Below are 16,562 nucleotides of genomic sequence, written 5' to 3'. Positions count from 1 at the left end.
GACGGTTAGATTGAAAGTGCCACGTGTCGGTTTAGGAGCGTTTGTAGGAGCGCCACGTGGCAGTTTAGGAGCGTTTGTAGGAAGTTTAATGGACTTTTAGTATATAATAGATAGATAATAAAGCATGAACCACCAACATCTAGTACCATATTGCAACTTTTTTTTTTGTCCTTGATGAGTGTTGGCATATAAGTAACCAAGGTACGCTAAGTCTCTGTTTGTCACAACAGGCTAACTTTCGAACAAAATGAAATGGATGTCCTTAATTCAAAGGAGAGGTATACCCTAACTTGTGCGGCTACTACATGTGCGAGTATTGTCACTGCCTTGCAGACTAAATCATCACCACAAGAGAGCTCGATGTACGTACAAATAAATTCAAAATTTCATTACGTAACGATTTCTTGTTTAATTACTAATCAATTTCATACATTCATATAGTTTATTCGCATGAGGGATAACTTGACCACACACAAGGAATTTATCGTGGCGGTTCAAGAACAACTCATGGGATTCATCAACGAAGAAATCCTTGATCCCAAAGGTGAATTCTACTACGACGGAAACACAATTCACCGGTCCTTAGCTTCTGAGCTAGCAGCGAGTACTACTACTACGTCGAAATCGTAACTAGCTAGGACATATAATAGATTGTAATTAATACATGACTACATATGTTTCTATATGCATGTGTACACATTTTCTATAATGTAAATATATTTTGGTCATATATATATATACACACACACACATATATATATATATGTATAAATACATATATATTATGCATATACATATGTACTGAACCATATATACATATAATATAATATAATATAATATAATATATATATATATATATATGTATGCATATATATATATGCATGGTTTATATAACCATGCAGCAACAGGGCCATGAAAAAAAAAAAGGTCAGCTATAGTCCCGGTTATTTTACCCGGGACTAAAAATAACGATCTTTAGTCCCAGATTGGTACTCCCGGTTTGGAAACCGGGACTAAAGGGGGGTTACAAACCGGGACTACAAAGGGTTTCTTCACCAGTGGTATGTTAGCTTCACATGTAGGATTAGGAAGCATCAGGATATCACTACAGTAACGATTGAAGTGTAATTTTTCAGGTGGCTACCATTATAGTGATTATTTGAAGTAGAGATTATCCAACTATCCCAGTATAGCTTCCATTCAGAACTCTTCTTGCGACTGGGATGTCATCAATGGTCTGCTATTTCAGTCGCAAACTCTGTGTGCGCTATACAAACAGTGAGGCTCAAAGATTATATGTTAATTTCACCATAATTAATTATATATGTGCATATAAAAGTATTAAGTATAGTAAAGTTATTGGCTTCTCTAAGTCAATTTCTTCCGATAACAACAGTTTGGCAAGTTTCAAGATAACCTGACAACATTTTGCTGCAAGGCATCCACAAACTCAGAGCTTTTCCATGGTTATCTTGAAGATTGCTTGGTGTCCAGTAATGTTTGATTTTGCAGTAGTACACTTTGCCTGAAACAGAAAAAGCAGTAGTATACTGGTTAATCATAACAAAAGAAATCCCCGTATAAAATTCTGATCAAGAATCACGAATTGAATCGTTAATCTGTGCAATTAATATCAACTATATACTTTTAAACTTCATGGCTTAAATATATACTGGAGTATAAAGCAAACATTATGTGGGACTTTATATCAAAGTTAACTAGCATTGCTGAATGCAGGGCTATAAATCAAGAAGGCATTGCAAAGTTTGCATCTGGAAACTGCCATGTGTCTGCATAACTCAGAAGTAGAAGCTCTCCTAGAGCTAAATTAAGCTAGTACAAATATTATACTCCCTCTATTTTTAAAATGTTTGACACCGTTAACTTTTTAGCATATGTTTGACCGTTCGTTTTATTAAAAAAATTTATGAAATATGCAAAACTATATGTATTAATGAAAGTATATTTAACAATAAATCAAATGATAGGAAAGAAATTAATAATTACTTATTTTTTTTAATAAGACGAATGGACAAACATGTTTAAAAAAATCAACAGCGTTAAATATTTAGAAAAGGAGGGAGTAGCAAGTACAAGAAGACTCTTAAAAAAAATACTAAGTACAAGGAACAACACTGAAGCAGGGCCGTACTTTTAGTACACAAGAAATGCCCTTTTTACCCACTAAACTTCCTATGTCCTTTCATTAAATTGCCATACGGTGAGAAAGGAATTATTGACACAATGTTCCAAGCTACAATGCTTCTATTACATGGGTTTGGGACGTACCAGGAAGACTAGCAATCTGGAGGCAATTTTACACTGGCCTTTTAAAGGGTCTTCCTTAGAAGCAAACATATCTATCAATGCTTCAACCTTGTTTAGATGTGGAAAGATTAGAGTCAATTATGTTTCTCGCAAGGACTTCACGAACTATTTGAAGAAATTAGTTTTAACCTCCAGCTATCAATGTTGACAGAATTGTAGTTTGATATATGTAATCTCTCATGAATGGCATCCAGAGGAAGATGAACTTTGCAAAATGGATTCTTCGAGTTCATTGCCAAATTTGCCATAGGACATCATGGTTTGTTAAGTTTTGATTCCTAGTCCTATAGCTCTCCCCCAAAACAGACAATGGTAAGGTGGTCTCAAGGATGATGAATGAAATTTACTTGCAATGGTTTGTGCACCCAACATAATATTGTTGAAATGAAGCGTTGCGATTTATCACCAATACGTTTCGATACTCTACAAAATAAGACATTCAAATTGAAGCTGCAACAATGAGAACATGACGAAATAAATGGATTATCCATACTAAATACAAGGAAATAACACCTGGAGATTTTATTACAGAGCATCAAAGGCATAGAGGTACTGTTAATATTTTACAGCGCATATAAATTCCTAGTTCAGGATCAACATGTGCTGCTGGTCAGATCTAATCAACACTTTGAATTATTTACATCTGGCTAACACCACTAAATTAGTGCAAGAGTTAGTTTCTAGCACTAGGATCATAAGCAGTTAGTCCGATGCTATTTGGATTGTACAACCAGCTTCTTAGCAACCAGCCGGATACCAGCATTTTGCTCGTAGTCATATAGTTCCAGTGAGAAGAATGCGTCCACCGTGTTCCCTCGAACAAACCAAGAGTCCAGCTCCGCGACATCTACCTTGCTGAAAACTAGCTTCTGAATGTTGCCGCTAGCCTCTTTCTGGTATATGTCGGTTCCATAGGTCGCAGCTTCACCGCTGACAATAGTGGGGATGCTGCAATGAAAGGTTGCTATTAGAGCTTCTGAAAAGCGGGATAATGTTTGCGCTTTGGAGGTTAAAAATGAGGGAATGATATGACTCACTGTAGGCGGACAGTAGGACGATTCACATAACCATATTTTTTAATCAATGGTCTCCATTCAGAAGTGCTCCCAGAATCCTGAGATGATTTCTGAGCGATACCATCACAGAATTCTAGAATTTTACTGAGATTCTCAGGGATGTCAACCAGTATGTTCAACTTTGGGCGACCTGCGCTGTCTAGGAACTTTGTGCTGACTCCAAACTGGATCCGCAGACCAGCACAACAAAGTTTGATCGGGCTACCTTTGTGCTTGATAGATGTTTTTCGAGTTAATCGGTAGGAAGAAGGAACAGAAATTTGGATGGACTCAGTTGAAACATCATCTGGCTCGAGGAACCCAGAAAACCCACTAGAACTTGCATCGATCTGTATGCCAGAACCTAATGTCATTTCCTCGATATTGGATATCAACTCAATGGGTTCCTTGTTTGTTGCAGGATCGATTAATTGTTGGTTACCTCCAGCTTGGATTGCATTGTCAACTCGAGAAATTGTTCGTTGCCGTTTTGAGGAATCAGGTGAAGACCGTGCTACAGGTTTTGGCACCTCAGGAGAAGCAGCTCCATTAGCTTGGCTCCTTGTAATTGCACGCTCCACCAGGTTCTCAACAGTCAGCACTCCTGGAAGACTTGCCTCCTGTGGAAGAACTTCACGATTTAGCCAATAGATTATATCAAACAGTGAGACACATCAGTAAATTACAAACATATTGTAAAAAAATGATAATTGATTGGCTATCCATCTCACTACAAACATATCAGCGATTATCTCAATAATAAGTTGCTACTACAAACTACAGCAGTGCAAAATTCAATTATTGACAGCAAAAGAAAAGCTAGCTAGTTGCCAAGATCCTGTAGTTCATTCATTTCAATGCAGAAGTTTCCAGATAATGAACATATCATACTTCCATTGCAACAGTTAAACCACTTGACCAATGCATGGAAAAAAATAAAAGAAACAAATAGTGATTTCAGGCAAAGAAGCATTGGACAATGTTACTGTCCACATCATAAAACTATAGGCAGGTGAAAATCAGAAGGTAATCCAAACATACCAAGAAGAGAACTGTAGCACAATACTTGAGAACTTCAAGATTCATCCTAACATCATCAAGGCTCCTGCAAACAAATCGTGGAGCAAATTCGAAAAACATCATTACTTCATTCATTGTAGGATATATACTAAAACCCAAAAAAAAGGGAGATAACTATTCCTAATCCCCTATCGCAATAGCGAATGCTTGAAGATGTGAAGTGGGATCATGATAAAGTTACCTACTATTAGTTATCATTCACATCAGGTGTATAGTTAGTACCAGGAGTAGCACTGATGGACGATTTATGGTTCCATCATATTATCTATTAAAATAATAAATAATAGTTTTCATAGAGCTTTAGGGAGTGGAACGGATACTAGTCTGCGCAACATGAGGGGGGTAAGATCTACAGGGACTGGATTTCAGGATCCTGGTTGACTTATTGACACCAAAAGACAACTGTGGGTAAGTAAAAAACAGCACTGTCCCACAAAAGTTTTGCAAACTATATATTCCAAATGGAACAGGCACTGCAAGCTGACTCTGCTTTGCTGGGTGACCAAATTGCCTCTCCATGGATGGTAAGAAAAGTTACACGACATGATGCCAAGGGCAGATATGTGCTTTCAATTCAAATAGGTAAGGATAAGAAATACTAGAAGTTAAGAAACAACAAATTAGATGCAGCTATAAAATTTGGATTTTACATGCGCATATAATATACCTGTGACTTTGTCGCCCCAGACCAAAGTAATTTGCCAAGCTTGCCATCTGCAGATGAAGCAGATAAGAGGAAAAATCAGGCATATTCATTCAAAAGACAAAAAGGATAGTTTAAAGGTAAGAACTATCATTGAAGGTCAGATTCTTCAGCATATGTAGAACTCTGACTATCCATGATGACACATGTATAACTAAAGCATTATTGCCAAAATTACAAGTGATTACATGCAAAAACACAAAGGTTATGTACCTTCATGTCCCCTGCTCTCCTCCCAAATTTCTGGGTAAGCAGAGGCAAGGTGTCGATCATCCCCTTTGGTTCCGGAGGTGGCCGTCCAATTTCAGCAAATGCTTCCCTTATTCTGGCCGAGTCAAACCTTACGATGTTGTGACCAGCCCAGACACGCCCTATTGAGAACTCTCAAGGTTAGAACATTATCAAACTAACTAAAATATGGCAGCTATTTATGCTAGCTATACACAAAGACAGCGTTTATAACCTCTAAACTTCAGTGCTACTTTTCAACGTAATGAACAAAATCCAACAACTACAGCCTTTGTACTAAACAAGATTTGGTATTGACAACTCCTGAATACTCTTTGTGCAGCTTAAGCTTGCATTTAATTACTGCTAATGACTAATGATGTCCTTAGTTTGTGAGAACAACTAAATGAAGATTTCAACTACTACAAGACAGCACATTGTGAGCTACACACAAGCTAAACCACTCCCAATTTTAGAATTATAGCTAAACCACTACCAATTTTGCAATTATAGCATCAAAAAGGATAAGGGTGAGCAGGAAAGATGGCGCAATTTACTAGTCCTTAAAGCTCCTGGATTAGTTTAGGATAAATTGGCAGGTAAAAAAGAAAGAGCAGGAATTCCTAAATGTGGAGGAGCCGACACGCGTCGGTCACGCGGTGGCCAAGCCAGAGAGGGGGTTCTCGCATCTCACCGTGCAGGACGCTGTAGACGGCGTCGGCGACGTCGCGGAAGGCCGGGGCGGCGGCGACGGCGTCGCGGGTGATGCCGTTGCAGCGCACGGACGCCGCGGAGACGACCCCGAGGTCGCCGGGGCGGACGAGCGTGGCGTAGGACCCCACCACCACGAGCCGCCGCGGGCACACGAGGATGGCCCCGAACTCCAGCAGCGCGTACCCCTGCCCCGCCCGCTGCGGCACGGAGGTCTCCACGTCGAAGAACGCGATCTCGGGTCCCCCCGCCTCCGGCACAGCTCCTCCTCCGCTCGTCCCCTCCCCCGCCGCCGCCGCCGCGCTCGTCGCCATCTCCATCGCTGCTGTATCGGGATGCCTCAGGAGGAGGGGAGAAGGCGTGGGATAAATAGGAGGGAGGAAGCTAGGGATTGCGTGGGGGGGAGGGGCAGGCGGCGCCGTGGTGGGCGGTGGCGTGAAGGGAGGCAGCGGTGGCGGCGAGGAGGAGGTGTTCGACGGAATGCCTCGCCGCGGGGGTGGCGTGGAGTGGAGGTGGGGGTTTGGAATAGGGAGTTTGGTTTGTTTGGATGGGGAATCGGAATCGGAATGGGAATTGGGATTGGAATTTGGATTTGGAGTTTTTATATTGTGGGAAAGGAGTTGGGACTTGGGAGGTCGCTTAAAGGGTAAGGAATTTGGGGACGTGGTGGCGGTCAAGTCAGGAAGGAATCGGAGAGGAGTATCTCCATGAGTGTTGGTGTCCAGGTTTCTCGGACTCCCTCCATCTCAAAATATAGTAATTTTTAGCTATAAATCTGAACACACAATTTGTATACATGTGTGTCTAAATTCATAGCTAAAAATGCTTACATTTTAAGACGGAGGTAGTACCTTACAATTTGGGGTTCCTATCCGCGAGGGGAGCAGAACGGCATAGGCGCATAGTGAAACGTGAGGGAAGCTACAGTGCCATGCCGTCGCTACAGTGAAAAATATATATTAATTATTTTTTATCGTTACTGTAGCGTTTAATCTCGTGCATCCACAACTTGATCCAACCGGTATAAATGCCCCCAACGGCATGGCACTGTGGCTCTATGCCGAGGATGCGAAGCCTACAATTTGGATATAGCCATAAAGATGTAATGTTGTGTTTGTTCCTACTTGTTGGGAACAAATCTCCTGCGCATGTAAAACGGATCTGTCCATTAACACGTGATTAATTAAGTATTACCTGATTATTTAAAAAAAATAGATTAATATGATTTTTAAAGAAACTTTCGTATAGAAATTTTTTGAAAAAAACGCATTGTTTAACAGTTTGACAAGCGTGCGCGCGGAAAACGAGGAAGGTGAATTGGGAAAAGAACTCAGCCTAAGTATTCTACTCCATCCGTCTCATAAAGATTTTATTTTTCATTTTTTTACTCTTCGTTTTATTTAAGAATTTTGTTTGATTAGTATTTTTTATTAGATAATAAAACATTAATAGTATTTTATGTATAACTTACCTTTTTAATTTTTTTCATATTTTTTTAAAATAAGACGGACAATCAAACGTTACACATAGAATCCTAAAAATAGAGTCTCTGTGAGACGGAGAGACTAGTATTTAGGTTTATTTTGATTAAGCAAATTGATTGAGCTATTTTTATCGTTTCCCGTAAGCGCGCTTCCTAAACTGTTAAACGGTGTATTTTGTGAAAACAAATATATGTATTAAAGTTATTTTTAAAAAATCAAACAAATCGATATTCCAACTTTAGAATAGTTAATACTTAACTAATCATTCGCAAATTAACCAAGTTGAACTGTCATTTCAAATGCAACTGCCATTTCAAAGGCACCAATAATCTTGCTATCCAAACATTACTTCGATATATGGTGCAATAACGGTGCTGGTTTCTAAAGAAGAAGTCATGCATATGGTTTCATAGTCCCCAGAAGACCAACTACTAGTTTCAGTTTGCGATCCACTAAAAATCTATGATACATATATAACGCGCTAAACAAATTAAAATTTTCACCATGCTAAGATATATTTTGAACAACACTTTGAAATATTGTCACACACTAGCTTACTGGTGGCATCAATCCATGAAACCTTAACAACAACAACAACCCACTCCCCCCCCCCCCCCCCCCCTCCCCACACACACACACTCCTTTTCCTGTCTGTTTGCTAAACTTTGATTGTGCGAAAGCTTCAACGGAATCCTTGGAATTCCAAAGACAATTAAGCTCCACTTTTACACTACTCTAAAGTGGGCATGTAGCCTAGTAGTTGTAGTGATCTGAGTAGCATCCTAAGATCCTGAGTTCAAATATTCTTAGGAGCGAATTTCAGATTAGGTTGTTTGAAATGCTAAGTTCTCTTTTTAAATAGCTGCATATATCTGGTTGGATATAAACCGGGTAAAAAATACACTTCTATAAAAAAAGGTCCAAACATGCCAGCCCATAAGGAAGGACGGGACTCTACGCTGATGTTTGGGTCTGGGAATTGGGAGAGGGAAGATAGTAAGCAAGAGAGTCCTCTAGAGTCATCATCAGCCAACATATACAGACATGGACTATGGGGGGTATTCTTGACAATATAGCATGCCATGATTGCTACAAATTGCTCAAAAACTCCTCATATGGAGGCTCTCCCTCTGGTCTCAAATATGAAATAGCGATGGCCTGTAGTTTTTTATTTAATTATGTGACAGCCAGCATTTTAACTCAAAACCTCTGGCTCGTATACTTTTTTTTTGGAACACAATACAAACGCAAATGCTCGTATGCATGTGTGTACAATCATTCAAAAGCTTAAGCTAGTGAAAAAAATATAGACAATTCACTTGTATTCCAAGAGATATATACACGACGAAAAAAATGTGCTTCTATACCAAAATAGCCACATGTCTTGAGGGAGCATATATGTTCCAACGGAGTTAGAAGCGCCTCCAATCAGGCGATCATAGTGTGGTTTGTGAGGGAGCGTGCCCACGATATGGACCGCTTCCTCGCGCATGCAACTCTCGATCAATTAGTTTTTTAGATAATGGAAGCTTTATTTAGACTCAGTTAATTACATCAAGATGATACAATCAAATTAAGTCAATTAGTAGAGATCAACACCAACAAATTTATCACCATATGCATTGAAACGTTTTAGTTCGAACTAATAAGACATTGAAATTAATGGAAGCTGTAGGAGATCGATGTAAAACATGATGAAACAAATAATGGATTGTCCATACTAAATGGCCAAGGAAAGAGCACGAGATATTCTTACTACAGAGTACAGACGCATCAAAGCATAGAGGTAATTAACGTTGCTCTTTAATTACAGCACACGATCAGATGATCATGTTGCTGGCCACTTCTAATCTACACATATTCAAATTGTTTACATTACACCTGATTAACACCACCAAATTATAAGTGCAACTACGAATTAAAAAATATGAAACTTCGCACTCTTTTATACGAGTTGTTTAAAAAAAACTATTAATTAGTTTACAGCACTTGGGATTATATATCTGCTATTTAGCCTGGTGATGCATGCTACCTGCAGTGTACAACCAGCTTCTTGGCGACCAGCCGAATACCAGCATTATTTTTGTAGTCGTATAGTTCCACAGAGAAGAACGCGTCGACCATGTCCCCTCGAAAAAACATAAATTCCAGCTCTGCGACATCTGCCTTGCTGAAATCCTTCTTCCGGATGTTGCCGCTAGCCTCTTTCAGGTATATCTCTGTCGCATAGGTCGCATCGTCGCCGCTGCCTACGATGGGGATGCTGCGAAAAGGGAATGTGGTTGTTGTTACTCCCTCGGTTTTATATTATAATTCGTTTGAACTTTTTTTTAAGACAAACTTAGTTAAGTTTGACTAAATTTATAGTAAAATTTTAACAATATCTAATATATGAAATTAGTTTTATTAAATCTAACATTGACTATAGTTTGATAAAATATTTGTTTTGTGTTAAAAATATTAGTATATTTTTCTATAAATTTAGTCAAACCTAAAGAAGTTTAACTAGGAAAATATTCAGACGACTTATAAATATAATACGAAACAGAGGAAGCATCGTTGTTGTTGTTAAAAATCACAGAAGCATGAACACTTGGCACTTATTTTTACATTTTAAAAGAATCAGAGAGCAATGTAACTCACTTTAGGCGTACACTAGGACGATTCCCGTATTCCTTAATCACTTGCCGCCATTCAGAATTGCTCCCAAACTTCCGGAATGTTATCTCAGCTATTTCATCACAAAATTCTAGAACTTGTCTGAGATTCTCAGGGATGTCAACCACTATGCTCAACTTATTTGGTCGACCTTCACTGTCTTGATACAGACAAACTTCATAACGGACCCTCAAACCTATGCAACGAAGTTGTAGCGGATTATCGTTGTGCTCGATACATAAGCTCCATTCAAATTGGTATGGAAGAGAATTGGTGCGAAGGCCGGAAGTTAGACTTCTTTTGCCCAAACAAGAGGAAAAAGAAATAGAAACTTGGATGAACTCGAGTGAAATATCATTTGGGTTGAGGAAACCGCCGCTTAGCAGTTCTGGAAAATTATCCTCCTGCAAAAGAATTTCATGGTTTAGCCAATAAATTATACTATCAAATAGGGATATAATCAGGTCAGATATGATCGGATAGCATTCTTTTTTGACCTATCTTGTATTTTCTTCAGAGTCAAAACCAAGCATTGATTTACTTATCCCGGTTTTTTCCCTCGGAATTGGATCCAAGAACAGATTTTTATCTCTAGTACTAAGATATTAAGCCTAGGGACAATTAGAGAACCCGATTAGTTGGGCATTTCAACTGTTAAATGGGGATGGATCTAGGGATTCATTTGCGAGTTCATAAATAAGGACTATTTATATCTTTTATCATGTTCATAAGTGGAGTCATAATAGATTTTGGTGTATGTTTAATAGTATGGCTACAACTCATCACATACCCTATCCTATTTTTCTCCTAGGTTCAAATTCTGATGGATAATGGCAAGTATTCATTTCACTCTCCAGTACCAGTCTCATAAGCCTCGGGTCGGTCAGGATAGCGGGTAATACACGTCCCGTTTACACACCTACTATTAGACAGTGAGACACATTAATGAATTCTACAAACAATATATCATAACCAAATGATGATTGATTGGCTCTCCTCCATCTCTCTACACAGTAGCATTTCTAGGCAATTCAAAGTTGCTACTACGAATTACAGAAATTTAAATATTCTTAATTTCAATAATAGATATCTATGAATTACCCCACAATTCGAAGTTGGATTGTTGACATATCATGCTATGCAATCACTAGTTCTCACTCTGCTGCATCAGATGCCCAATGCGTGGAAAAAAAATGATAGAAACAAGTAGTTGTTTCAGACTTTCAGTCAAAGAAGCATTGCTTGAACAATGTTGTTTTCCAGATCATATGAAGTTAATAGGAACAGAAAAACAGGAGGTAGGTAATCCAAACACACCAGGAACAGCACTGTAGAACAACACTTGAGAACATCAAGATTCATCCTGACATCATACAGACTCCTGCAAATTATTGAGCAGATTATTGTCATAGATTAAACTTAACGAATAGCTTAAAAACAAGGGTCTAAACAATGTAGCAGGAGAAACTTTATTAGGAAAGCACATCTTTTGAAGAATGTAGAAAATAATTTGTTTCAATGATCCAATGAATAATCTGATGAAAAGAACATGGCTTAAATTGCAAAGCAAATTAGTGGAAGATCATTTACTCTATTAATTTTAGGATATATACTTAAAACTGAATAAAAGAAGGTGAAATAACGATTCCTAATCTACTTCTCTAATTGACAATAAATACTGAGTACTTGGAGAAGTGCGTATGTGCCAATGAAACTAAACAAAACAATTTGAACATGATATGTACTGAAGTGGGATCATGAGGAAGTTAATCATTACTTTTGATTCGTATTATGTTTGGTAGCAGGAGTAAATGTTGATGGGCGATATATATATTCAAAAAACAGTGATTGTTTCCACCACACCTCTTTAGAAAGATTCTTGTTAGAATTTTAAAATTTTGACCAAATATTGTCATAAATATCAAATATTTATGATTGAAGGTAATATTAATAGAAACTGCTCAGCGGGCTAGGTAACCAGTAATGAAATAATCACTTAATAAATGTCAAGCTAAGTTACCAACATGATGCCTTGGGTATATGTGTTTTCAATTCAAATAGGAAAGGATAAGAAAAATCCAAAGTTGAGAAAGGACGCATTTGGAATTCAGATGCAATGAATATAAATTTTGGATTTTACACTCTATATAATATACCTGTGAATTTGCGGCCCTAGATTAAAGTAATCTGCCAAATTTGCCATCTGCAGAAATCAGCCATATTCATTCAAATGACAAGAAGGATCATGTATATCCATGAGAACATTCAACGAAGGTCTGGATTCTTTAGCATGCAAATTTTGGTTTTCTTTAGGGAAATTTATAAAAACCACCTCATAAGTTACTTGAAGTTTGATATTTCACCATATAAGTTATTTTATTACAAATACCTACCCAGCTACTCAATTTTATTGAAAAACCACCCCAGTGAACATATGTCTAACCGAATCAACATGTTTTAATAAATTATGAGCCGTCAATGTGATCTTTACCAAACTTAGATACACGTAGAATATAGTTTTGATAAAATAATTTTTGAAGATTCCACAAATAGAAATGCTGATGAGAGCTTAGATGTTGTTACACTGTGTTTTGCTATATAAAGAAAGTTCAATGAAACATGAAGGATAAATCTAATGCAAGCACTTGAATAAAATTGACTCGGATAGCTTAGCATCATGTGGTAGCTCTAGGGTGATTTAATTAAGCATGTGCTCACTAGGGTGATTTTTACAACAAAACAGAGCATGGAGTGGACATTTGTGACAAAATAACTTATCAAACTTCAAGTGACTTATGGGATGGTTTTTGTAGTTTTTCCTATCTTTTATGGTACATCTATAACTAAGACTCGGTTTGTGGTTGTTGTGTTGGTGTTGAGCTGTGCTCATTTTTAAAATTGCTCTAAAAATTTGAACATATAATTTTGGTCGTTTGGTTTATAGATTGAATTATGACTATATATATTATCCAACTTTCACGTCTCTTCCAATTGTTTCGTATTTGCATACCATAATAATATTGACAAGATTATAAGAAAATCAGTTTAGAAAACACCAAAATGTCTAAAAGTTGTTGCAGCAAACGAGTTTATGATCAGGATCCATATGCCGCAATGTCAAACTGAACCTAAAGCATTCTTAGTTTGAAATTGTAAGTGATTTTATGCAAACAACAAGGTCACCTTCATGTTCCCTGCTCTCCTCCCAAACGTCTGGGTAAGCAGAGGTAAGGTGTCGATCATCCCCTTTGGTTCCGGAGGCGACCGTCCAATTTCAGCGAATGCTTCCCTTATTATCTCTGAGTCAAACGAAATGATGTTGTGACCAGCCCAGATTCGCCCTGTCCAGAATTAACAACGTTAGAGAGCACTACGGAAAGGGCTAAAATAAAGTAGTTTTATTAAAAAAAATAAATCTTTACAGTGGTAAAAAATGACCATTATAGAACACTAAAATAGATATTGTACATTCGTCTAGCGTTGATGAATTGAAGCTAGGTTTGACATGTAACTATCATGCCACTCAAGTGCTAATTAAATCTTATTCTTCTTCTCTGGTGTGTTGGCATCGATGATATTGTGCTTGTATTGTAAAAGGTGGCTCTGATTGAAATTGAAAACGGAGTTAAAGTAGTGACTGTTGATGTATTAGAATTGAGATAACCGTTGAGTCATCCAGCATAGTGAGTTGGAGTTGGAAAGAAACATTTTTTTATTTAGTTGGCATTGAACCATGTGCATGTATCGAATTTTAGATAATAAAAGCTTTTATTCAAACTCACCCAACAATGTACATGCCTGGAACGTGCTTGCTAGTGTATGGCTGCAGTAGTAAACTACATATTTCCTCGAGAGAAAAGAAAATGGAATGGAAGGAGACGCATGTCAAGAAATACAACGATATATAAGAACCCCCTCCACTCACCGTGCAGGGCGTTGTGGATGTTATCAGCGACGTCATAGAAGGGCGGGGCGTCTTCGAGGGCGCCACGCGTGATGCCCTTACGCTCGAGCACCTCCGTGACCACCCCAAGGTCGGAGGGGCGCACGAGTGTGACGAAGGGCTCCGCGACCTCAACCAGCTGTCGCGGGCAGAGGAAGATGGACCCGAACTCGAGTAGTGTGCGCCTCTCCCTAGGACCCCATGGCATGGAGGTCTCCACGTCAAAGAAGACGATCTCTGGCTCCTCCTCGACCATCGCCCTACTACTCCCCTCACCCTCCTCCATGGACATATATGCTATCGTCTTCGCCAACATTTGTGTGTTGTGGCTAGCTCAAGCGATATGATGGATCGTGGTGCACATATAAATAGGGAGGGGAGGAGAGGGGATGGGGCTTTGTGGGGTTGGCAATTTGCTTACGGGGTAAGGAAAGCTGGTGACGTCAAGTCATGAACAACAGAGTATCTCCATGCTTATTATAAATATTTGATGTTTATGATATATTTTGGTCAAACTTTTAAAATTCTGATTGAAGTTTACCTCTAGCAAAATCAATCAAAGACACCACAGTCCACATATATATACAAATATGTCTATGCTTTCAAAATTCTGTAGGATATATTTTATAGCATAGGCCATCTTATTTCTAGTGATTTTTTTTTCTTATTATTGTGTTTTCAAAATCCTGATTTCCAATATAGCTAGGATTAGTATTAGTATGCTGCCCCTTTCACTATGACGAAAAGCAAGTTCGTTAGTCAGCAACACAAAATAGATGCACACACATTATATTGCTTGCTTTTCGTCAGAGGAAAAGATGATCTTGCCAACAAGATTATCTTCTGCAACTTTAGTTTCCATGGAGGACGTGGGCAACTAGCATAGTCATCGCCTTATCCGGCTCCGAAAGGACGGCGGCCAGTGGCAACAAATAAACAAAGAGGATACATATGCATATGAACCATCATTTCATTTATCGGATTTTGTTTTACCGAATCGAGGAGCACCAATTTCATTGAATAGAGTAGGATAAACAATAAAAAAAATAAACAATCAGACAAAAAAAAGGCTAATTTTATTTATCTGATTATTCAAACAAATTATTTGCTCTATGCTTTTTAAAAACCACGTGTTCTCAAGGAAAAAAAAACTCTACTGCATTGTTCAGATCTATTTGTGGAGTTTATTTTTAAAAAATATTTACTACTAGTTTTCAAATCAAAATCTTCGGTAATAATCAAACAGGACCTTTGACAGCAGCTCAAGATCGACTCCATATCTAGTAACAATGCAACTTTGTCCATTCTTGCATACCGTGTATATATTTTTTAGTTGAGCTTAATGTTCAAGTTCAATCCTCTCAGCTCACATCAGTGTGTGTTATATAATCAATTGGAGGAATTAGCTGTTGGGTTCTGAGAGTCCAGTGTTGTGTTGTGACTTGTGATAGAAGCTGCATGCAGTGATGCTGTGCCTAGGTTGTTTGCATTGTCTGCTTCTTCCCACTCACTCAAAGTTCACTTTTCGAAAAGTTTGGTAATATAACGTTAGTACGCTGCTTGCGTGGTTTCGCACATTGTAAAGCTAAAGTCCTTGGAGGTGGTTTTCTTCGTCCTTGAATACTATAAAAGCAGGAGTATTGTATTTGTCTTGCTTGATAAATACTCTTCTGTACTAAAAATAACTCAATCCTAAGTTTGAATGTGAGCATATCTAATCGAATTAAATTTGAAAATATACTGTTGATTCGTTTGTTTTTCACAAATATTCGGAATGTAAATTTGTTAGCAGAAATATACCGTCGATCTCGCACAACCATTCTGCGAAAGTGACGTTTCATGAACGAGCGCAAGACCCTAGGGTGTCGCATGATGATAACACAAGAACGCGCGGTCTCGCACTACAAAACAGCTATACCGAACGACGAAATCGAAGACGTACGCGGAGGCGGCGTCAGACCACGCGGTCTCGCGCGGCCAAACCACGAGACCGAGCAGTCTCGCTCAATCAGTGAGCGATAGCGACTGCCTCTGCCGATTGAATATTGTTAATTAGGGATTAATTAATCACTAATTATTAATTAATTAATTAATAATTAGGATAATTAATGACTAATTTAAGCAGCTCCACTGGACAAGACGTTCAGTCTAGCTGATTCCTTATACGAGACCGTTCGGTCTCGCGGCTTCATCACACGATACCGCGCCACGCGGTGTCGTGCTCTCACCACATGACACCGCGTGCATCGTCACGCTCGCATCATTTTCGCGCAACGGTTGTGTGAGATCGACGGTATATTTTCGCTAAAAAATACACATCACAAATATTTCTGAGAAAAAACCAAATCAATAATATATTTTTAAATTTAATT

General features: G+C 38.4%; 2 protein-coding genes across 2 annotated transcripts; both read right to left on the bottom strand.

Annotated features, from left to right (window-relative positions):
• Positions 1-2,564: 2,564 nt before the first annotated feature.
• Positions 2,565-6,665, bottom strand: LOC127785667 (protein NEN1-like). The gene is made up of 6 exons (XM_052313061.1): positions 6,089-6,665; positions 5,380-5,537; positions 5,131-5,177; positions 4,425-4,488; positions 3,366-4,003; positions 2,565-3,276 (listed from the first exon to the last, which is right to left on the bottom strand). The coding sequence occupies exons 1-6, from the start codon at positions 6,423-6,425 to the stop codon at positions 3,042-3,044; spliced, it is 1,479 nt and encodes a 492-aa protein (XP_052169021.1). The 5' UTR covers positions 6,426-6,665; the 3' UTR covers positions 2,565-3,041.
• A 2,623-nt stretch (positions 6,666-9,288) lies between these two features.
• LOC127786432 (protein NEN1-like) lies at positions 9,289-14,513 on the bottom strand. The gene is made up of 6 exons (XM_052313840.1): positions 14,173-14,513; positions 13,431-13,588; positions 12,404-12,450; positions 11,565-11,628; positions 10,233-10,651; positions 9,289-9,852 (listed from the first exon to the last, which is right to left on the bottom strand). Exons 1-6 carry the CDS (start codon positions 14,504-14,506, stop codon positions 9,618-9,620), a joined length of 1,257 nt encoding a protein of 418 aa, XP_052169800.1. The 5' UTR covers positions 14,507-14,513; the 3' UTR covers positions 9,289-9,617.
• Positions 14,514-16,562: the final 2,049 nt, after the last annotated feature.

This window comes from Oryza glaberrima, chromosome 10, assembly GCF_000147395.1.
Source record: "Oryza glaberrima chromosome 10, OglaRS2, whole genome shotgun sequence".
Taxonomy (NCBI): Eukaryota; Viridiplantae; Streptophyta; class Magnoliopsida; order Poales; family Poaceae; genus Oryza; species Oryza glaberrima.
This window is presented reverse-complemented; position numbering and strand designations above follow the sequence as displayed.

Bases quoted from the DNA above. Each gene is read 5' to 3' on its own strand.
- LOC127786432 (XM_052313840.1), bottom strand. From the start codon at position 14,506: ATGTTGGCGAAGACGATAGCATATATGTCCATGGAGGAGGGTGAGGGG. The intron at 13,589-14,172 runs GTGAGTGGAGGG...AATTCTGGACAG, and splicing joins CATCCACAACGCCCTGCACG to GGCGAATCTGGGCTGGTCAC. The intron at 12,451-13,430 runs GTGACCTTGTTG...TGATTTCTGCAG, and splicing joins GGAGAGCAGGGAACATGAAG to ATGGCAAATTTGGCAGATTA.
- LOC127785667 (XM_052313061.1), bottom strand. From the start codon at position 6,425: ATGGAGATGGCGACGAGCGCGGCGGCGGCGGCGGGGGAGGGGACGAGC. The intron at 5,178-5,379 runs GTACATAACCTT...CTTCATCTGCAG, and splicing joins GGAGAGCAGGGGACATGAAG to ATGGCAAGCTTGGCAAATTA. The intron at 3,277-3,365 runs GTGAGTCATATC...CTTTCATTGCAG, and splicing joins CGTCCTACTGTCCGCCTACA to CATCCCCACTATTGTCAGCG.